The sequence below is a fragment of the Camelus dromedarius genome, chromosome 2 (genome assembly GCF_036321535.1).
Source record: "Camelus dromedarius isolate mCamDro1 chromosome 2, mCamDro1.pat, whole genome shotgun sequence".
In the NCBI taxonomy this organism is placed as follows: domain Eukaryota; kingdom Metazoa; phylum Chordata; class Mammalia; order Artiodactyla; family Camelidae; genus Camelus; species Camelus dromedarius.
Window position 1 is genome coordinate 112,070,489 of NC_087437.1, and position 22,073 is coordinate 112,092,561.

Genomic DNA, 22,073 nt, shown 5'->3' on the forward strand with positions numbered 1-22,073 from the left:
GCGCTACCGGCCGCTGGCCGAGCTGCGGCAGCCGCCACCTCCTAGAGGCGCGCTTGGAGTGCGAAGAAAGTAGGAGCTTTGTGCCTGGTTATCACGTACATTTGGGGCTCAAAATGCACACGTGTTGATGAAACCCATGAAATGGGAACAGGTGGCGAGAACCCAGGGAGAGGAAAAGCAAGGAAGGAGACTCGCCCCAGCCCCAGCCCCAGCTCCTGGGTCGCCAGGGTTATCTGGGTATCAGGTTAGTTTGTGTGCAGAGCCCCCAGCCCACCCCATCCGCCAGCCTGACTTTGTGGTCCCGTATTTTTACAGAAATTTGACAATGTACCCTCTCTCCCTCGGTCCCAACCGCGTTAGGCCCTCTGCACTACCCCCCCCCCCCTCCGCAAGCCCGCCCTTCTCCCTCTCGCTTCTCACACGCCCTCTCGGGGTCCTTCCTCCAGTCCCTCCCCAAGAATCTCCCGGCCGCGGGCGCCCATTGGCTGTGCGCGGGGAAGAGGCGTGTGCCCGGCCCCGCGAGTTTCATTGAGCGGAATTAGCCCGGATGACATCAGCTTCCCAGCCCCCCGGGCCGGCCCAGCTCATTGGCGCCGCGGCCCCTCCAGGACCCGCACATTGTTCCCCGCCCCCGCCTCGGCCACCGCCGCCGTCGCCGCCGCCACTGAACTATAAAAACCCGCCGAGCCCGGAAAGGTGCGGATGCTTATTATAGATCTACGCGACATCAGCGCCCGGGGCCCAGTTCTCTGTTGCAGCTTTTGGGAAAGAGCTCCTCTAATTGCATCCACAGTAAGTGTCCCCGCCCCCCTCCCCCCCGCAACCCCAGCCACCCGAGCCTACATCCCAGGGACAGACGCCTCTCACTTCGGCTGAGACCCGGGAAGCTCTGGTAAGGGGACCTGGATCCCGCCGCTGCCCTCCAGTTCTTCTAAGCGGCTTTGCTGCTTTGACCCTCCCCATACTCAACTTAGCATCCCCTTCCACCAAAAGCAAGAAGTCAGGGCTACAGTAGCTTTTTCTGCTTAAGTCCCAGTCGGATGGAGAGCCCTCTGAGGGCCCCGGACGCAGCGCGTGGAATCTGGGCCCCGTGCGGGCGCTGAGTGCCAGTCTATGTGCGTGTGTTTGCTGTGCGGTGTCAGTGGAGATAAGGTGGATGCGTTTGAGGAACAAAATAAATACTTCTCTTTTATATTTCCATCCCTCCCAAAGAAAAAAACATTATTTGCCACTCGTTTATTCCAGCCCTGGAGATCCAGTCTCCTCATTCTTAATAAAAAGCATAAAATCTCTAGATGCCACCTTCACTAAGGGGTAGCCAATGTTCCCTAGATTAAACAACCTGTGGATGAGAGCGGACAGGAGGCAGTAGAGAGGGGAAGAGATTACTTAAACTTACCTGCATGCTGAAGGAAGGAAGGTCAGAAACTGCGAGGTGAACCCAGAGCGCTTGGACCCCGCACTGCGATGCAGGAGGGAGCAGCTTTTCTCCCTCACTCTCCTAGTGCCTCTCGATCTCAATCTCGATTTCGATCTCTCGCTCTCTCTCGTGTTTCTTCTCTCCGCAGTAGGCGTCCGTGGAAGCTCTGAGGCCCGAGAGAGGGAAGACCCTGCGAAAGCTGCAACTATCCCTTGGGGCCATGGACTCGGACGCCAGCTTGGTGTCTAGCCGCCCGTCGTCGCCAGAGCCCGATGACCTTTTTCTGCCCGCCCGGAGCAAAGGCAGCGGGGGCAGCGGCTTCACGGGGGGCACCGTATCCTCGTCCACGCCGAGCGATTGCCCGCCAGAGCTGAGCGCCGAGCTTCGCGGCGCCATGGGCGCAGCGGGCACGCACCCGGGGGACAAGCTGGGCGGCGGCGGCTTCAAGTCATCCTCGTCCAGCACTTCGTCGTCCACGTCGTCAGCTGCTGCGTCGTCCACCAAGAAGGACAAGAAGCAGATGACTGAGCCCGAGCTGCAACAGCTACGCCTCAAGATCAACAGCCGCGAGCGCAAGCGGATGCACGACCTCAACATCGCCATGGACGGGCTGCGCGAGGTCATGCCGTACGCTCACGGCCCATCGGTGCGCAAGCTCTCCAAAATCGCCACGCTGCTGCTGGCGCGCAACTACATCCTCATGCTCACCAATTCGCTGGAGGAGATGAAGCGACTGGTGAGCGAGATCTACGGCGGCCACCACGCCGGCTTCCACCCATCCGCCTGCGGCGGCCTCGCGCACTCAGCACCCCTGCCGGCCGCCACGGCGCACCCGGCGGCCGCCGCGCACGCGGCGCACCACCCGGCGGTGCACCATCCCATCTTGCCTCCTGCCGCCGCCGCCGCCGCCGCCGCTGCGGCCGCCGCCGCGGTGTCCAGCGCTTCCCTGCCCGGCTCCGGGTTGTCGTCGGTCGGCTCCATTCGGCCCCCTCACGGTTTGCTCAAGTCTCCGTCGGCGGCAGCGGCAGCCCCTCTGGGGGGCGGGGGCGGCAGCAGCGGGGGCAGTGGTGGCTTCCAGCACTGGGGCGGCATGCCTTGCCCTTGCAGCATGTGCCAAGTGCCACCGCCCCACCACCACGTGTCGGCCATGGGCGCCGGCAGCCTGCCGCGCCTCACCTCCGACGCCAAGTGAGCTGGCTGGTGCGGGCGCGTTCTGGCGAGCGGGGTTTGGGGGCCCGGAGGCTGCGGGGAAGCGAGGACTGGCCGGCGCTGGGGCCTGGGAGCTCAGTTCCGAGGGGGAGCGCAGCACAGTGGGCTGGGGGTGGGGGCTAGTGGTGAGGACTCCAGCACCCAGGGACTGAAGCAGTGGAGCGCACTGAACAGTGGGGAGTGAGAGGGAAATTTGCTTTGAGACCTAGTTCAACCATCTCTGGCTTTAAACAGCGCTGCTCCGGTAGCCACCACTTTATACGAAGGCACCTCTACGAGCATCCCTTCCTACAACTCCCCTCCCCCTGCCTCCCAAAAAGAAATGATTCTAAAAACTTTGGTTTCCCTGAAAACTTGGGCCCTGGCAGCACTTCGTTATACGGAGGAGGAGGTGATGGAGGGGGAGCTTTGGGGACTCCCTCTCCTTCCTCCTTTCTTGGCGGGTAGAAAACTCTTGGGAGCCCCTCTCCAGAAGCGGCCGTCTGGCCTTGCCCGCAAAGGTGGTCCGTGGCCCAGGGCCAGGGCCTACGAGTTAGTTCGAAGCTGGTATTTGGTACCAGAAGCACTTATGGTCGTGTCCAATCTCCATATCTGGATAAACCCACAACTGTCTGAGAACTGTTGCCATTCCTCCCTGTCGCTCCTATTGGTTGGGGGGAGGGATTAATAAAACTGTCAATGTTTCATTTTCAACAGCACAGTCAAGCTTTATAGACAGTCAGAATAGAACCACTTGTGGATTGGAGTAATCTAAAACTGTCGACTTTGGGTACGGGTGATTTTTAGTTACTTCACAATAGAATCTCCCTCCCTCTGCATTCTTTCCATCTCTTGAGCACAAAGTGAGTTGGTTTCTTACCTGATTGGGGGCAGTCATTTTGATACTGAGGGTTTGACAGAACTCCAAGGATTTTGCTGTGAATATAGTTTTGGTTATTTGTGAGTTCAGTTGGCTCCTTAATTTTTTCTTTCTTGGATGTGTAAATACAATGTTGATAATGAGGTAAGTGCGTGCTGCTAAATTGTTTGCTCACGTGACTGCCAGCCCCTCCGGATTCTAAACCGGGTTTCCTATATATTGGTTTCTTTCCGCCACGTTTAACATAAATGACAAACTCCTCCACGTGCTTCCTGCCTCCCCACAAACCGCCTGGGCGCTACCAGAGTTGCAATACGAGATTCACAGCGTCTGCCACATAACATCCCTCCTCTGATCGCTGCCCCTTGCAGAGAGTGTATCATCTGTTTTATTTTTGTAAAAAGAAAAAAGTGCTAAATAATATTTATTACTTGTTTGGCTGCAAAAATGAAATAAATGATTGAGTGTTGAGATTTTAAATAAAATTCAAAGTAAGTTGGGTGTTTTCCAGCCTTGTGGATGGTAAGATTTGCAGCGAAGCTCCCCAGGAAGGGGGGCAAGACTCAATCACTTGGGGCCAGATTTGGGGACCATTTTGCTGATTTCGCCCTGGAGAAATATAAGAGGGTCGTTTGACTATTCTCTCCCCTAACAAACATACTCACATAACTCTTTAAAACACTCTCTGGGCACATCCTTAGGATGCTTCTCACAAATCACTTGTTTTTATTTTTATTTTCTGATGCCTAATCCAGAACTCCTTTTCCCTTCTGTTAAGGATTATGTTAATTGAAAATGAAAATTTCCCTTTCTGCCCGCGGAACTTTGAGCCTCGGGGCAAGGCCCCTGCCTTTGGCTGGGGTTCCCGGCGCTCAAGCTCCCTGCCCTGTCGCGACTTTATTTTCTCTCTGTTCAGAGGCGGTCGCCCACCCTCATCTGCTCCCCGGCTTCGCTAGGCTTCAGCTGCGGACCAGCCGTGTGGGGCCCCGGACCTGCAGCGCCTCGGCTGTTGGGGCTAAGTGCCGCGGGAGCGTTTGGCTTGGGATCCACTAACCCCTCGCTCCCTTCCCGGCGCTATGCACGACTCTCCCCCGGCGCCCACCCAGGCCTTGAACTGCAGAATGTCAGGTGCTGGGAACAGCCGGCGGGGAGCAAGACTGGAACCGTGCTCTGGCCTCGTGGTCTTCCCCGGGGTCACCTCTGTTTTCAAAATTGCAGTATAAATTTAGGACGAGGCTCTTACGAGAGATTCTGGGTAAAAGTTTAAAAAAAAAAAAAAAGCTTCAGTCTTTCCCATCAAGGAAGAGGACAGACCATGTTGCAGTCTTTCAGCCCTTGGTCTTACGGGAAAACGTGCGCCCTTGAAGGCAGCGAATCGTGGACACAGTGGGTGGGCCCCCGGCCCTGGGTCCTTTCACCGAAGGCGCTTTTGGTGACCACCTGCAGAAGGTTCCTGCGCCTAGGGCACCTGCCAGGGACGGAGAAGTTTTCCTTGAGGTCGCCCCTGAGCCGGGCCCAGAGGACTCCACTCCTGGGCGAGGCCGAGCGGTTGCAGAGCAGGGAGAAAGGGAATAGGGGCCGAGTTGCTCCACGTGAATCCAGGAAGAGGGTAGGGAGGGATCCGATAGCTTTTATTTTGAAATCCCATTTGAAACGAAATTTGTTAAGAATTCAAAACTGGGTCCTGCTCTAGCCGAAGACACAAACAGAGAACCCCTCGGGCTGCCTGGGGTGGGGGGTGGGGGCGGGAGGTGTTGCTGGTGGCAGTCTCAGCGTCCTTCACCCATCTCGAGGCTTGGCGTGTGCAGGCGAGGGCCCCGGGTGTGCGTGGCATATGCATAGAGGGGCAGTTGTTGAAAGGAAGTAAATCAAGTCTCCCCCTTCAACCCCCAGACCCAAGCTCTCGGCGCGTGTCCAGCCGCCAGTCAGGCTAGACCTGGGCCTCCAAGGAAGGAGGGCCCAGATCCAGCCTCCCGGGAGCCACTCGCCTAAACCTCGCGCCCAGCCAGGAATCTGGGCCACCACTTGAGAGCGGAGCGTCCTGGGATGCCAAGTAGGCACACACAGACGCACTGGAGCGAGTACGTCCCCAGGGCAGGTGGTTCCTTGCAGAGAGTGGCCCCAGACTGGCGGGGCCATGAGGGGGGTGCTTAGGCCGGGGGGGGGGTGCTTAGGCCAGCGGCTGGGCTTCTGAGTAGGTGGGAAAAGATGTTAGGCTACCGCGTTGACTTCCAAGGACCCCCGCACTGAGAGAGCGGAAGGAAGAAGGCGGAAAACAGTCCCGGGAACCACGCAGTCTACAGGGCACTGGCAGATAGGGTCCCCTTTCTGGGGTCCAGTGGTCCTTTCAGGTGCTGGCCCACAGCTCAGCTTCCCCACCCCCTACACGGCCCTGGCAATTCCTCAGCTCTCAGCCTCGGGGCCCAGAGACTTCTGTCAACAGCCCCCAAAGTCTCCGAGATTCTCCCCAACTTCCTCCCCCACCTCATAAAAACTTTGTGAGGGACAGGGCCCTCCTCCATGGCCTCTGCCCCCCTAGAGCACTGCCTCCCTCCTCACTCCCTTCCTGGGGCAGGAGACACAGAGACGTGACCGTTCCCTGGAGTCTATGTTGAAGGGCATGCCAGAACCCCACGGGGATGCTGCCCTGTGTCTCTAGCCCCATAGAGTTGAAACTGAATCCCTGCAACAAGCAGCGAGCCAAGGGGCAAAGCAGACCCTCACAGTTAAAGTGCATCTCAGTTGGGGAATGTGTTGCTGAGACCCGAGGTGTCACACTCCCAGAGAGGAGGGCTGTAGGAAATACTAAGTACCAGGGACACACGTGGTGATCTGGAGCTGAGGCAGCCCAGCAAGTAAGGCCTTTTCTTCTCATTGCCAGACTGAAACCAGGGAGATGCTCCAAGGCCAGGCCACTGGGGTTTCAAGCCCCTTAGATACTCTCAGTGATGGAGAACCATCTGTCTCCCTTTAGGGCAGAACTTACCTAGCAATCTGTCTGAACTCCCTCTATTAAGTAAACACCTTGATGACCTCTAGAAGTTTGTCTAAGGCAAAAGATTCCCCTTACCACAAGCCTGCCTCTCATTTTAAATCCCTCTTTTAGTACAAGCTTTGGGTCAAGTCTGTGCCTCCCAGTACTAGTAAGGATTATGTGAGTCTTTGACAGGGGCCCTACACCAACCATCTCAAGACACCTTGCTGGTAACAAGCCCTCATTCACTGTCTCTGCAAATCTGTAAGAGAGGGCAGAATCAGACTTCGCGGTTCTCAGGGTAAGTGGCTGCTGCACTGAGTCCTGCCCTGGCTGTGGAGAGGTACCTGTGGAACTGCGTGGGTCAGTAGGCCATTCCTCCGTTTGCAGGCTGCAGACAGTCCATAGGCTTAGACCCCTGGGGCTAAGCCCTCCATCCCTTATCAGAGTAATGGGCAACTCTAGGCAGGACAGAGATGGGCATCACCCCCTCACTCACATCCCTGCTTCCCGTCTTTCTCTTGGGGCAGCGCTATTGCTACAGGGTGGGGTTAATGGGGGGGGGAAGACGCTGCAGAGAGGAGCATGAGACAGATTCAGGAGCAAGGAAGCAGTGTGAGGCTGCACCTCAGGGAGCTCAGGATACTAATAATAGGCAAAGAAGGCTGGAAGAGGAGGGGCCAATAGTTACTGAAGGCTAGTCGGTATTGGGCACCACACAGAGAGCTTCGCGTGTGTTATTAGTTCATTCAATTCTCAGGGTAACCCTTTGAGGATGGTGCTATTATCATTCCATTTTACAGGTGAGGAAACTGAGGCGCAGAGAGGGTAAGTGGCTGGCTCAGGGGAAGAGACAATAAATGGAGGCAGCAAATTTGTAATCCTGGGAGTCTGACTCCAGAGCCCATGTCAGGGAGGTCGCACCAGCCATACCCCCCAGACCCTGGCTCAGCCATCTCCTCTCCCGGAATCCTCGGAGCTCCCGCGCTGCTATCCACCCGCCTCCGCCGCCATCCTCCAGGTCCCCTTAGGTGCTACTCCTAGTGCTCCCCTTGTGCGCCAGGACCCCATCTGGCCCCGCGCCCCTATCTGGGCGGCAGGCGGTGCCGACAGGCCTTAGCAATTAGCGGGCTCGGGTGGGCGCGCGGCGCGGCCCGCAGCGGGTGAGCCCAGGCGGCCACTAATTAGGGCGGCCGGCGGCGCGGAGAGGGACCGTCGTTCGGGCAGGACAGCTGCCGCCCCCGCCGGCCCGCGGGCCTCGCCCCCGCTTGCGTGGTCCACACCCCGTGCAGCAATTCGGAAAGGAGTCGCCAACCGAAATGCCTGCAGCGCCCTGGGCGACCCCGGCGCGGGACGGGCTGATGGGCACAGGAGGAAGCTGTGGGGACCCCGCGGGCTGGGAGAGCGCGCTGTCCTACCAGGGGATTGCAGACCCCGCTTTACAACACCCCAGGGCCCCATAGACACGCGGCAAGGGGAAGCCGGACTGGCCTGCGGGTTTCCAGGTTGCAACTCCTGGAAGTGGCGTAGCCGACCAGGACGGCCCGGCTGGGCGCTGGCTTTGGGGTCCTTGGACCGCCAGGTCGCCGCTCTCCGGCAACGGACTTGTCCGTGATCTTGCGCCAAACTGTGCGCCGGCGTCCCCTCTGCCCCTTGCTTCCTGCATCCTCCCCGGGCAGAACCGGGCCCGTGGGGACTGCGCACCCCGGCTTCGCTGGCCCGCCCCGCCCGCCGATGCCCCAGCGCCGCCCGCTTGGGCTCGGATCTTCTAATCTTCGATCAGCAGCTGCCTTGGACCGCGCGGGGCTTTCCTTTGAAGAGCTTTGAGACCGCGGCGGCCCCACGGCCTCTGAGTCCACTAGATGGAGGTGGCGGGGGGGGGGGGTTGGCAGGCTCCTGAGAGGAAGACACGCAGAACTCACCAGAAGCGCCGAAGTTCGGATAGAGGCCAAACAGCTTCCCTAGGGAATCCCGAAGCTCGACAACACCGGCCTGGCACTTGCATCTGGGTCTACGCATCTTAGTCCGCACTCACGCACTAGGCCTCAGGCACCCGAGCTTGTGCTTACGGGTCCATGAACACGGGCGAGTCTGGAACCTGGAAGCACCAGCCTTGGTCTGGAAGCCCTAGGGGCCTCCTGAACTCTGGAGGCCAGCTGAGGACAGCTCCGTTTACCTTCCCTTTCCTTGGCTGACCGGAAAGCTGGGAATCTGTCCCGTCCTGGGCCTTCTAGGCCTTGTAGGCCTGGGCCGCTGACCTTCCCTCTACCATCCTTCCAGTCCAAACTCATTCCTCAAATCTTGGCAATAGAAGCTTGCCTTGCAGAGTAGGATGGGACTGGCCTCTCAGAGGCTCTGTGAGCTCTCTCTGACCTCAGTTGCCTCATCTGTAGAATGGAGGCAGGTTGGGTGATCACCAGAGCTCCGTGGAAGGATCAGGCTCCACCCTGCGTACCTGAGCCCCCTGGGTCCCCTGATCCACCTCTGGGAGAAGTTCTGGGAGTCCCTGACCAGCAGGGAGGGTGTGATGGGTGAAAACAACTCGCCTTAGTGTCCTGTGTGTGCACCAATGGAATTCACAGACTTCGCTCAAGTGGGAGTGTAGACAATTTTAGAAATGGCGACCAATGGTCCTTGGGTTTTTGGCTCCCCCATGGTACAAATCGGCATGGATGTCTTTGTATCTAGACGTGCCTGCTTAATGTAAAAAAAATGAATGGATGGATGGTCCAGTGGAAGTGAATGGAGGACCCTGGGAAGGAAGAGGTTTCCAGGGCATAGGGAGAGAGACAAGAGTGTTAGGTGACCTGGGAATCAGGCACTGATAGGGACCATTGGGGCCTAAAGACTGGGGGCAATTTTGATTCTACTCAAGACAGCTGGATTCAGATACCCCAACCTACAAGTGAGCAAGGTTATGAGACCTCCCAGAGCATCTGTCTCTTCTTATGTAAATAGAATAGTTAATAATAGTACCTGACAGTTGTGTTACTACCAGAATTAAATGAAATGGCCTAGGATTAAGTGACTGGCCTCCTGCTTGGTCCTAGCCATGTATGGATGCCCTGGGCCCAGAGACCTGGTTGGGGTACAGCTGCTGGACCCTCACGCATGAGTCTGGGCCCCCAGGTAAGTCATGTGTTGGGGTGGGGGGTGTGGTCAAGCACCAGGAAGACCATGATTGGGCAGCTAGGTGTGGGGTGGTATGTTGCCTTGGCACAGCTCCACCAGCTGTGTGACCTTGAACAAGAGTCTGAGCCTTAGCTTCTTTCTCTGCAAAATGGGCATAATGCTAGTACCACCTTCGCTGGGCATCAGGTTTGAAAGGGAGAACAGGGCCCTGGGCCTGGCACACAGGGCAGGCCAAATGAGGCTGAAGAGCCTGCCTGGTTGCTGGGGTGTCATTTCATCAACTCTTCTGGGGTGTCCTATGAGTTAGGGTTCCTGTTACTCTGTCACCTGACCTGCCCGGCAGCATACCGAGGGGGTCTGTATGACCCAGGACCCAGGAAAGTCCCAGAAACTCTATATACAGAGTTTAGTTCCTAACCCCTCCCTTCCCCTCCTCATTCAGGGAAAAGCCCCTGTTCTCACCTCCGAATGCCCCAGGGTGCCTGGTACGGGGTCTGACACATAGTTCTTGCATTGGATAGTGCAACAGGGCCCACACTCCACACAGAACTGAGTACCTTCACAGGCAGGAGCCAGAATCCAAGAGGAATTCATTGAAGGGAAGGTGGCCTGTGAAACAAGCTGAGACCCTAGCCTCACAGATCTCTCCCCTCCCTCTCAAGGCCAGGCCTGCTGGTCCCTCGATCCATGCCCCTTGGATACCTGATGCAAGGGGTCAGCTGGAAGGCAAAAGATCATCCCACTTAGAATTGCAGCTGGGAGCCACAGGGAGAGCAGTGGTGGGCCCTCCAGGGAGTGGGGCTGGGAGCTCCCCATCACCCCACTTCTGAACTCGCGCAGCTATTCAGGCCAGTGCAGCTAATAAAGACATCAGAGTCCTGCATGGCTCAGCCCGGGAAGGAAGGAAGTGACCCAGTGCAGCCTGGGCGCTGGCAAAGGCTGCAGCAGGGGCAGGGAACTCAGAAATCTGTTAAACCAAGAAGGCTTGGCCAGCCACCTCCATCCCGAGACTTACCCTCTCAGCCCCTCTACTTCCCACCATCCCCTCCCTGAGCCGGGATCAGGGCTCAGCCCAACTCACCCACCTAGATCTGTTTGTCATCACCCCCATCGTTTTCTGTGTTTAACGCATCAGCTCCTCCTACACATTCACTTCTTTTGGTTGGTTTGTTTTCATTGAGGTGAAATTTCCGTAACATGAAATTAACCATTTTAAAGTGAACAAATCAGTGGCATTCACAGTGTTCTGCAATCACTGCTTCTCTCTACTCTCTCTAGTTCCAAAACATTTTTAACACCCCAAAGTAAAACCCATTAAGCAGTTACTCTCCACGCCCTGTCCCTTCAGCCCCTGGTAGCTATTAATCTGTTTTTAGCTTCTATGGATTTACCTGTTCTAGACATTTTGTATAAATGGAATCATGCAATATGTTCCTTCTGTGTCTAATTTTTTTTTTACTTAGCATGATGATTTTGAGGTTCATCCACCCTGTACCTGTGTTGGTGTTTCATTCCTTCTAAAGCAGAATACCATGCTATTGTATGTATGTACTGCATTCTGTTCATCCACTCATCTGCTAACAGTCTCATTTACCTCTGAGTAACTCCTCAGGCCACTGCATGTGACTCGCCATGATGAAAAGAAGCCTGGGCTAGGAGTTAAAAATTCAGAGGAGGCTGGGTGTTCTAAGGCAAGTTGTTTCACCTTTCTGGGCCTTGACCTGCTCATCTATAAAGTGAAAAGTTTGGCAAGGGCCGTTCCAAGTTTTGACCCTTTGCAAATTTTCCCAACTCTGCAGTCCTCCCTGCCACTCAAAGAAAGAAGCCCCACGCCTTTCCTGCCAGCTGTAACCCAGTGTCAAGGACCCATTCAAAAAACTGCCCTGGGGCTTGACAGGAACCCCAGTAGATCAGGTCTGCCTAAGAAATCTATACTTTTGGGTCTTAGAGAGGTCAAGTCTTAGTGAGAAGCCTGGCTGAAGTGGGTAGTTTTATGTGAGTTATTCCCTTATTAAACACTCAGCCAGACTCTCATCACTTGTGACTTGGTGATGAAATGGCCAACTTACTTGTGGCACATACAGCTCCTCATTATGATACAGTTAAGAGTCACATTTTAAGAAGTGGACATTGAACTAGATCATGAGGATTCAACACAAATCAGGGGATTGCACAAATTGATCTCCTGACTCCTGTGATCTCCATCTTTCATTCAGAGCACATTTACCACCCTGTTACCCCATCTCCTGCTTTGGGCAGGTTGGAAACATACAGAAACAGGGTTAAGAAATAAGCTCTTTCTAACCATTTAAGAGCTTTGAGACCTAACCTAATTGGAGGGGGTCAGTCAACTGATTATTCCAATTGGAATTGAACTGGGTGGGGCTGACTTTAATCTAGGAAAGGTACCATTATCTCAAGGATATTTTATGTTTCTCTTTGGAATATGGAAACTCTGTCAATTGAGATAATTTAGCTTCTTCCTTTCCAATACTCCAACCTTGCCCTGGCTCTTTCAATTTCCTTACTCTGTTCACTGTTCTTTTCTCCATACTGTTTCTTTTTTTGATTTATTAAATTTGGTGTTTATTGTCTGTCTTCCCCAGTGGCATATAAGCTCCAGGAGGCAGTGATCTTTGTTCATCCTGATCACTGATGTAGAACAGTGCCCAGCACATAGTAAGAGCTCACTAAACAACGGTTGAGTGAATGAATGGAATGAATGAATGAATGGGATGAATGCATTAGGAGGATTTTTGCCACCAAGCCCTTTCCTAACCAGTGCAGAAGAGGCACAAAGCTTCACTGGGGCTCCCACATGAGAAAACACAAGCAGAATCTGATTCCGGGAAAAGTGTACTGTTGAACTCTGCCTTCCCCAAAATGCTTTTTAAAAAACAGCCAAATCTTGGAGGCTGGTCTTGTATGGGTCTTGGGATGGGGAGCAAATAAGGGGTTTTCTGAAATAATTTATTAGTTAGGATCAACAAACTTACTAAAGCTGTAACACTTAACCAACTTACTAAAACTGTAACATTCTCTACTTCTTCCTTGAGTCCCTTGGGTTAGTTTTTGAGCATAATTAGGATCCAGACCTTGAGGTCTCAGATTGACCTTACAATTAAATGGATTCAGAATTGGACAACTTGCCCTAATCCTTAGGGAGGCAAACTTCTCAGCTTAAAAAAAAAAAAAAAAAAAGGCAAGTCTTCAATTTGATGAATCTTTCTGATGAGAGCATATCTGAAAGAGGAAAAACATTTCCTGGCAAATTAGCAGCTCCCACAAAGTCATAAACAGAACGAATACGTGTGGGAGGGGGTGGGCAGGGGGGTTGCAACTTTTCAATGCAGACAGCCAGCATAAACCTTAACATGACATGTCCTAAGGAAAAAAAAAAAAAACTGTTCAGTGGTTGTATTTATCCCGAATGCAAAACTGCCCCCTTTGTTGAGGTCGGCTGGACCAAGTCGGCCGGGAGAACAATGTGGAGTCTGCTGGCGGGGCGGCCATGTGCTAATGTGCTCATGCAATACAGGCCGCAACAGATGGCTGTGAGAACACCCGGGCGGCGCCTGCCTGGGTCAGCACGCAGAGCCCCAGCCTGCTTCCCAGTTCTGTCCAGTGATCAAAACACTGCTTCTCTTTGGAGAGATGATGGCTGTCCCTGGGAGGCGGGCGGTGCCCCTTCTGCCGTAAGGGGCACAATGGGGAGAGCAACAGTGCAAAGGAATCACTCCAGTGGAGGGGGGCGGGTGTTGGTTGGTTTGAACCCTGTCGCAGAAGCAGAGTGGAAACGTATTTTCATACGCTTGAAAGTCAGAAGAAGGGAGACACATGCAGTGTTATTCCAGTGTGTTAGCTCATGGGCACTTCTCACGTTTTCCATCTTCTAGACCCAGGATTGGTGTTTTAGGTGTAGTTCTAATTTTCCATCCTTTCCTCTGAGGAGTCTGTCTTCTCTCCTTCCCCACATCTCAGTCACTTACTAAAGAGAGAGAGGAAACCACCCCTCAAACCCAAACCCAAACCCAAACAAAACCCAGCTTTCTTGCAACTACAAAGAGTCCAAAGAAATTCCTTTGGAAACCTAGCTAAATGAGATGCATCTGGCCTCCTCTGAGGTCCGTCCCTGCTTCCCTTCACATGAGAAGAAAACCCACATTAGCCAGCACTTTTGCCCTTCCCACCCCTACCTTGAAGCAAAGCCTTGAGCAGATTGGGCTGAGTTGACATCTTGAGGCTCACATGTCCCAGGAGAGGAGGCAGGACCATCAAAGACCGTCTTTGTCTCCCCATCCACCATGCCAGGCTGAGCTCATCAGCCCTGCCCACTCTCCCGCTCACGGCCCCGGCTCTGGACACCAGGACTCACTCTGAGCAAAGCCTCCCAGGAGGAAAGTAGCACAGGGAGGGCGGTAGCTCAGAGACCCACCCCAGGTCCACACAGGGCAGGGAAGCACCCACAGGCACAAAAAGGGGCCAGAAAGGACTATAAACCCCTAGCCTCTGACTCTCTGAAACAGATAAGCAGGCATGCCCCTGCCATTCGGTCTTCAAAGTTGGTCTAAGCTTTATGGCGTTCATGCGGGGAGCCCCAGGAAGTTGGTACGTTCCCCAGCCTCTCCCCACGAGCGGTCTGTGCAGCATTCCTCCTGTTGATGCCGGTGTTTGGGATAAGTGTGTATCTCCAGAAAGCCCTGTAAACATGCTCATTTGCTGGAGGGGGGGAATAAACAGGAAGCCATTAGCACAGGTCAGTCTATAAAGTATTATTTATAGTAGGGCACCATGAGCCTGGAACTGGCAGACTCGACCTAGAAGGGGTGCGGGGCAGGCCAAGGAGAGAGAGAACATGAGACTTAACAGGGCGAGTGCCATGCCAGCCAGAAGTAGGCTTTGGGGAGGGGCGTTGAGGGTGTATCAGTTAGGGGACAGGCTAGGCACTGTAACCAAGAAAGCTCCACAACAGTACAAGTTAAATGAAGTTAAAGTCCAGGGGACGTTGTCCAGGGCTGGTCTGGAGGCTTGATGGCATCAAAGACCCACATTCCTTCCCCAATGTGGCTCAGCTGTCCTCAACACACAGCCCCCACCTGTGACCAGGAGAGTTCTTCCAAACCCGCTGTCATGACTGTATTCTGGCAAACAGGACTGGAGAAGGGGTGGGCCCTCTTTTCCCTTTACCTACACACAGAAGTGGCATATGTCACTTCAGCTCATAGTCCTCAAGGAAGAACTGAGTCATATGGTCACATCTAACTGCAGAGGAGGTTGGAAATGTGGCCTTCTTCTGGGTGGCTATGTGCTAACTAAAACTCCTATTACTAACAAGGGGAGAGCAGATACTGGGGGACACAGGGCCAAGCCACACAGAGCTGAGGCAGGAAGGTCACTCAAAGACCTTGGCATCAACAGCATTGAAACTGAGCAGGACGCTGGGGGGCCCCCCTGGAAAAGACTGCCCCCTCCACCCACCCATGTCCTCCTGCCTCTTGTATGTCTTAGTCTCCTGGGCTTTCCAGAGTTCCAAAGATTGAATTTAATCAGAGAAGTGAGAAAATGCAGAAAGAAAGGAGAACAGTTAAGCAAGACAAATAATAATAATTTAGCTATTAAACAAAGTCAAGCACCTTTAGTTCCTCCTCACAGGCTATACCTAATATTCTGAGCCATGTCCTTTGAGCTGTTTTGCAGACACTGAAACCCCCACCAGATGGAAGAAGTTGCCTGTATGCTGACCACCAACATGTAGACCCCAGAGGGGCTGGAACCGGAAGGTTGATGATGTTGACTCCTGATGGCCTCACCACCAACCAACCGGAAGAATGTCCACAAGCTGATCACAGGCCCACAACCCCCTTCCTTCACACTGTCTTTAAAAACCTTTCCGTGCAAGCCTTGGAGGAGTCCAGGCCTTTTAAGCACTAGCTGCCTGGATTCCTTGCTTGGTGCCCTGTGGTAAACGCTGCACTTTCCTTCACCACTGCCCGGTGTCAATAGATTGGCTTTACTGCACTTGGCAAGCAGACCCACATTTGGTTTTGTGACAGCATTTGGTTCACCATGTGCACCCAATAAATGCTTGTTGTGGACAAAACACAGGATGAAATCCATTTTCTAAGGGAAAAGGGGTGAATTTCCACATGAGTGGTGGGGGAAAGAGTGAATTTCTGTAGCACCTGCTGGTTTGCTGGGCCTTTGACATTTTACACTCATAACCTCGTTTAAAATGAGAAGCCAGTGGAATGTACATTATCCGTTATCCCCATTTCACAGATGGGAAACGGTCTCTTGAGCTTGGCATACTCATTCAGTGTTACGGAGCAGAGCCCAGAGGCCTCTAAGTGACCCCTTTCAACTCATTAGGTGGCCTGAACCAGCCCCTGTCCCCAGGGAGCTATTCACCTGTCAGTTGACCATGTTTGACTTGGGCTCTTGTTCACGCCCAGCCTTTGAGAAGCTACCCTCCTAATCTCTGTATCCTTTGTATCTGTGTGGGGTCAGGCTCAGCCAGACTCAGAGTCCACAGCCTATTTGGAGCTCATTGCTGAAAACATCTTTTTTTTTTTCAACTTATGCTGAAAACATCTTTTTTTTTCAACTTACCCACCTGGCCTGTCACCCATGGGAAAGAGCCTCACCCTGAAAGCACACTTTTGCTCGCAGTGTGTTACAAAAGAAAAGGAAAAAACCCTCTAACTCGCATAAGGCACACAGAATCCAGAGGAATCCAACCTCCCCCAGAGCAACATGATGGAAGCTGGATGGAGAGACTGAACTATGATGACTGAGAAGTGTCAGCTTGTTTAATAACACGGCCAGGATCAGCAATGTTTGAAGGGACTTTACCAAGTGCCACTAAATTTATATTTGCCTGCATCACTGATGACCTAAGATCTTTCTAGCTCTGCCTAATAAAGAAATTAAAGGTGTCTCCTTTTCACTTTGGAATAACTTCAGATTCACAGAAAAGTTGCCACGATGGTACAGAGTCCCCATACACCCTTCTGGTAGCTTCGCTTCTTGTTAACATCTGACGTAACCTTGGAGCATTTGGCACAATTAAGAAATTAACATTGTTACCCTGCTATTAACCAGATGACAGATTCTGTTTGAATTTCACCAGTTTTCCCACTAATGGTCTTTGTTCCAGAGAAGAGTGAAGGGTAAAAAAAATCCATGATTCACATCCTGCCCCCTGTCCTCACTCATCACTTTTTTAAGAGTTATCTGTATAGGTTTTTGTTCTGCCTAACAATTAATTTCCCACCAGCCATTCCCCTCGGCTTTTTGAACTACCTGATCAGGGCTTACCTGGTGCATTAAAAGAGGTTCGTTGATGGATCACTGCTCTATTGTGTCCCGTCAGGCAAGTTCTTTTCCTGGTGAGATGCCTGGATGTGCAATAGGAAAGCTCTAGACTCCAGCATCACTGCCCACTAGAACTTTCTGCAAGGATGGAAATGTTTTATATCTGTAGTGGCCCAATATGATAGCCACTAGCTGCACGTGGCCTTTGAGCACTTACAGTGTGGCCAGTGTGACTGAGGAGCTGAATTCTTAAGTTTATTTAATTTTAATTAATTTAAATTTAAATAGCCACATGCCGCTAGTGGCTATGTACTGGACAGTGCAGTTCTGGGACAAGAGGCTGCAGGATGCTCTGGTGGTCAGACCTCCCCAGGGGCATCATTAATTGTTGTGCTTCCCTTGCTTAAACCAACACAACTGGGCCAGGCCCAAAATGCAGAGAGTTTCCTCAAAGTCAGAAGTATGTCTTTGACCATAAAACATTATTTGTATTGATTCTAACAGCAGGAAAACCCATCATTCAGTGCCAATTAAGATCATCAGAATTTGGAAGGATCAGAGTTTAAAATATTGGCCAGTTTGTTATAGTCTCGCAAGACAGTCTTTTCATCACTACTCTCCAACCTTCACCTCCTCCCCAATCCACCCCCAAGACCCAAAACTCTGTTACTTTTTACCTTCCTCTTCATTTTTAGCTTCCAACCTAAATCAGGAGCACTAGTACCTTATGCATAGTCAAGAAAAGCACATAATTTTGGGGTGGGGGGGCTGACATTATTATTTAATTGCCCACATTTTCCCCTTATTCAAATAGTCGAAGATCTGAGTTTCAAAGTCTTTGTTTTAGAAGGTATGCCTACTGTCTACAGAAACTTTTCCATGGTCTTTGCCAACCATCTGGAAAGTTCTTTAATTGTTCCCAAGATCTACTGCAGATAAGCACATTCTCTGGGTATGGAAGATAGACTTCGTACAACCTCACCTGCAAAAGTGCTCTTGTGCCAATGAGATGGTTGACCACTCTACTCAGGGTTTCTCAATACAGCATCATTACATTTAGGGCTGGATAATTCTCTCTCATGAGTGACTGCCCTGTGCATGATAGGATGTTTATTAGTATCCCTGGCCTCTTCTTACTAGGTGCTGGAGGCTCCCTACCCACAGCTGGGACAACTGAAAAGGTCTCCAGACACTGCCAAATGTCTCCTGGAGAACAAAATTGCTCCCAGTTGACAAGCCCTTCTCTTCTTCCATGAAACACTCACGTTGAGGCAAGCACTCACTCAGGTAAGGGAACTAAGGAGAAAAAAGTCACCCAAGGCCACGTGTTTGGACCTGAGTCTTTAACTGTCCTAAACCTCTTTCCATTAGTGATGGGCCCTTGCCCCTGAACTCTGAGCAATAAGAGTGGAAGATACGGTGATTTTGCCTAGATAACTCCGGAATACTTTTTGGAACCAAGAAGGTTAGACCCCAAAATGTGAGAAGCTTGACTCATCTGGTGTCCTGCATGGAAACTGTTTAAAATTAAGAGACACTCCATGATGATATGATTCTCCAAGTATAGACTTATTTCAGTGAAATTGAATTAATAAGAAAAAGTCACAGTGATTGGGCCCTTTTACCAGGGCTTAGGCATTGTTCCAGGTGTGCTAGTTCAAGGAGTCCTTTTACTCTTATTTTACTGATAAGGAAGCCCAGAGAGCACGTAGTTGGTGGTGAGGTGCAAGATCCCAGGCGTTCAGAGATCACTTTATACCGGCACATCAAAAAGTACCCTCTAAATTTTATGTTACTGAAAAAACGTTCATTTTTAAGTTAACTTTTCACTTTGGAATAAATTCAGATTCACAGAAAAGTTGCCCCAATAGTACAGAGTCCCCATACACCCTTCTGGCCGCTTCCCTTCATGTTAACATCTGACGTAAACTTGGAGCATTTGGCACAATTAAGAAATTAACCCTGCTATTAGCCAAACGACAGATTCTGTTTGGATTTCACCAGTTTTCCCACTAATGGTCTTTGTTCCAATGAAGAGTGGAGGGTAAAAAATCCATGGTAACATATTGCATTTAGTTGATCTTCACGTTTAATAGTGTTGACCGAAGACTTGCTCAAAGCAATTATAGACATCGCTCCTATGGAGCTTTTTTTTTTTTTTTTTTGATTAATAGACTTTGTTTTTTTACAGCAGTTTCAGATTCACAGCAGAATTGAGCAGAAAATACAGAGTTCACATATATCCCTCCCCACCCACACATATATCCTCCCCTACCCTCTGCATCTCTCATCAGTGTGGCATATTTGGTACAATCAATGAATCAACATGGGCACATTATTATCAACCACAGTCTCCTATGGAACATTTTATACAAAAATTCCAATGTCATGAAAAATGGACACAGGGAAAGCTAATCACTGCTGGATTAAGACTTGGTGGAAGGAGATTTATGAGATTAGAGGGAAATCAGGTGAGCACGGTACACTGGGAGGAAGTATTACAATCCCTCAGAGTGGAAGAGCCGAACCATCCTGAGCGTAATTAAAGCACAACAGATAACGACTCCCCTGGAAAAGGATGCAGGGGAAAGAAGTGCCACAAAGACCGCACAGGGCAGCGAAGGGTCCGTTTTACAAAGTGACAAGAAAATCTCCCTCTTCAAATCTTCTTCGTAGGAGTCTAACTTCCACCGTGACTTCTGCTGCTGGGTGATGAGCAGTTTCCCAGGGGAAAACCAGACAGAAGAAATCAGTGAAGGAGTCCGTGCCCAGACGCATCCGCGCAGACAGAGGAGTCGTGCCTATTTCAGAGCCACCAACAAAAGCCTCGCTTCTGCAATTAGAAAGAGCTCGGCTGCTTTTAAACCTGCACCGTCGACATCCAGAATCCACTTTATCAGAATCAATAGATAAAGAACCTTTACTTAAAGGCATGACCAGCACACCCTGCTGAATCACTTAGAAGATCAGTAAAATTCTGTTAGAAAGCAACGGATAGGCACCAGATTTGGACACATGCAAGATGACATAGAGCATATTTCCGTCTCCAAAACCTCTCTTGCAGGCATTCTCCTATCCCCAGCACGTCAACATTATAACTGGCATTACTATGATTTTTTTTTAAGGACCCTAAAACAATACCAGAGAAGAGGCAAGAGGTCAGGAGATTGGAAAACACGGAAACACGATGCAGTAGAAGCTGACTTTCTCCACCTGGCTTACGGTGCTGCTCCCCCAGCCCTCGCTTCTTCCTCCACCCCCAGCACCCCCAACTCTCTCCGCCTTCCTCCATATGTATGTTCCTAATTTAGAGTGTTAATTCCTTTCCTTTTTTTTTTTTTTTCCTGGAATGAGAGAATCTAACTAACAATGGATAAGAAAACCGTGACTCTGACCAGGAGAATGGATGTCACACAGTTTTTGTTTTTTCCCCCCAAATCAGAGCAGAAATGTTCCAAGAATACATACAATTTGAGAAACTTAACAAGTCATGGAACAAACCTAACCCTCCAGGCTAATGAAATTACAAGGAATAAACACACAGGAGATTTGCCTGAAGGTGACTAAAATTAACAAACTATAACATGACCCACTGGAAAGGACCCAAGAGCAGATGCTAGCTTAGCTGAACTGACAATAAGCTAAGTGGTGATCAGCCATAATGCGATGGCTCGTTGACCTGGCCAACACATGTAGAAGCAGTCCAACTGAAGTCAGTACCCACGGTGTCAGGTTGGGAGACAAGGATCTCCCAGCGAGGAGCGTGCCCTTCTGGGAAAGCCAGCCAGAGAGACAACAGGCTGGATGATTACAGCAAATCATGTTGTTCCACACGTCCGAAACCATCAATGAGTGATGATTGATTCAGGAGATGGAAAAAGCAAGAACAGACTCGGGGTCTGAAAGGTGGGGAAGGCAGCAGGAAGGATGGGGATTTAAACTGGCCCTGAAAGATGAAGCCGATTTGAGCATGGAATTGGGGGACGCTAAAAGTTAGTCCACCCTTGGGTTTATTCTGCTCAGAGAACTCTGACATCCTTCTGACTATGGAAAGAGCAAGGCTACTCATGGTGAAGAGTGAGACCTGCCCCCCTGCCACGGGATGGTGACTCACAAAACTGGCTGTGCATCAAAACCACCTGGGTGGTTTGTTTGTTCGTTCTTAACATTCACACTGGGGTCCGACTCCAAACCTACTGAGTCAGCATCTCTGATACCACGGATGCGTGTGTTATAATCATCAGGTGGTGCCGATCCAGTGAGCTACACCAGTGACCCCATCTCAAAAACAAAGAAACTGAGGCCCCGAGAAAGGATTCGATTGGCCTACAGGGCATATATAGTGAATTCTGTTGGCAGGTGAATTTCCAGCTATCCCCCCCCAAACTTTCTGCTCCAGTGCTGTGCTCAGAAAGTCCACTACAGTGACAAGCAAATGTGACCCTAGCACCTCTCCTGGGCCAGGGTCCTGGCGGCTGTCAGGGCGCACTGAATTTCAGTACCTTGTAGCCACATCATTGCTAACACCCACATTCTTCTTCTTCTTCTTTTTTTAATAGAGGTACTGGGAATTGAAGAGCCTCAGAGCCTCAGGCTAGCTAAGCATGCGCTCTACCACTGAGCTATATTCCTCTCCTACAAAGAAACGGCTTCTTGATCTACCCCTGGAATTGAACCATTTGTCCATAGTGAGGTGGGGGACAGTAAAAACAAAATCACTGACTTTATAGTTTTGCCTTTTCCTGCTTTGCCTTAGACCTTAGCCTCAGAAGCTGCCCCCTCACCCCTACCTGCTACAGACACACCATCTCTAAGTAAGTAAGGGCTCTCTCTTGCTCCTTAGCCCAAACTTCATTCCCTCCACACTGTCATCCCAGGGGTTCCTTGCAAACGCTTTTAGGCTCTTTTCTCATTTTTTAAAAGGATATGTACAAACATACAAGACATGCTCTATTTTAGCCAAAAGAAACAGGTTCATGTCCCCAAATGCTCTAGTGCCTCTCCCCAGTCCTCTCATAATTTACTAATATGTCATCCCGCCCTCTCCTCCAATATCTTTCCAGATGTCTTGAATCCCTAAGCCAGACCACAGTCAGTTTCTGTTCTCCTGCAACACTTCCTCCCACAAGGCTTTGCAGCTCCTGCCTGCCCTGCCCGAATCTGTT

General features: G+C 51.4%; 1 protein-coding gene across 3 annotated transcripts; it reads left to right on the plus strand.

Annotated features, from left to right (window-relative positions):
• The first annotated feature begins 552 nt into the window (after nt 1–552).
• Nucleotides 553–3,983, plus strand: OLIG2 (oligodendrocyte transcription factor 2). Of its 3 annotated transcripts, none has more exons than XM_031459054.2 (2): nt 553–792; nt 1,572–3,983. In XM_031459054.2, the coding sequence occupies exons 1-2, from the start codon at nt 703–705 to the stop codon at nt 2,610–2,612; spliced, it is 1,131 nt and encodes a 376-aa protein (XP_031314914.2). In that variant the 5' UTR covers nt 553–702; the 3' UTR covers nt 2,613–3,983. The 3 variants fall into 3 exon arrangements, with proteins under 3 accessions (XP_031314914.2, XP_064352945.1, XP_064352948.1); XM_064496875.1 differs by having other exon boundaries at nt 690–792; nt 1,569–3,983; XM_064496878.1 differs by lacking the exon at nt 553–792 and adding an exon at nt 863–892 and having other exon boundaries at nt 1,569–3,983.
• Nucleotides 3,984–22,073: the final 18,090 nt, after the last annotated feature.

Excerpts from the sequence above, each read along its gene's own strand:
- OLIG2 (XM_031459054.2), top strand. The coding sequence starts at position 703 with ATGCTTATTATAGATCTACGCGACATCAGCGCCCGGGGCCCAGTTCTC. Across the intron at positions 793-1,571 it reads CTCCTCTAATTGCATCCACA|GCGTCCGTGGAAGCTCTGAG; the intron begins GTAAGTGTCCCC and ends TCTCCGCAGTAG.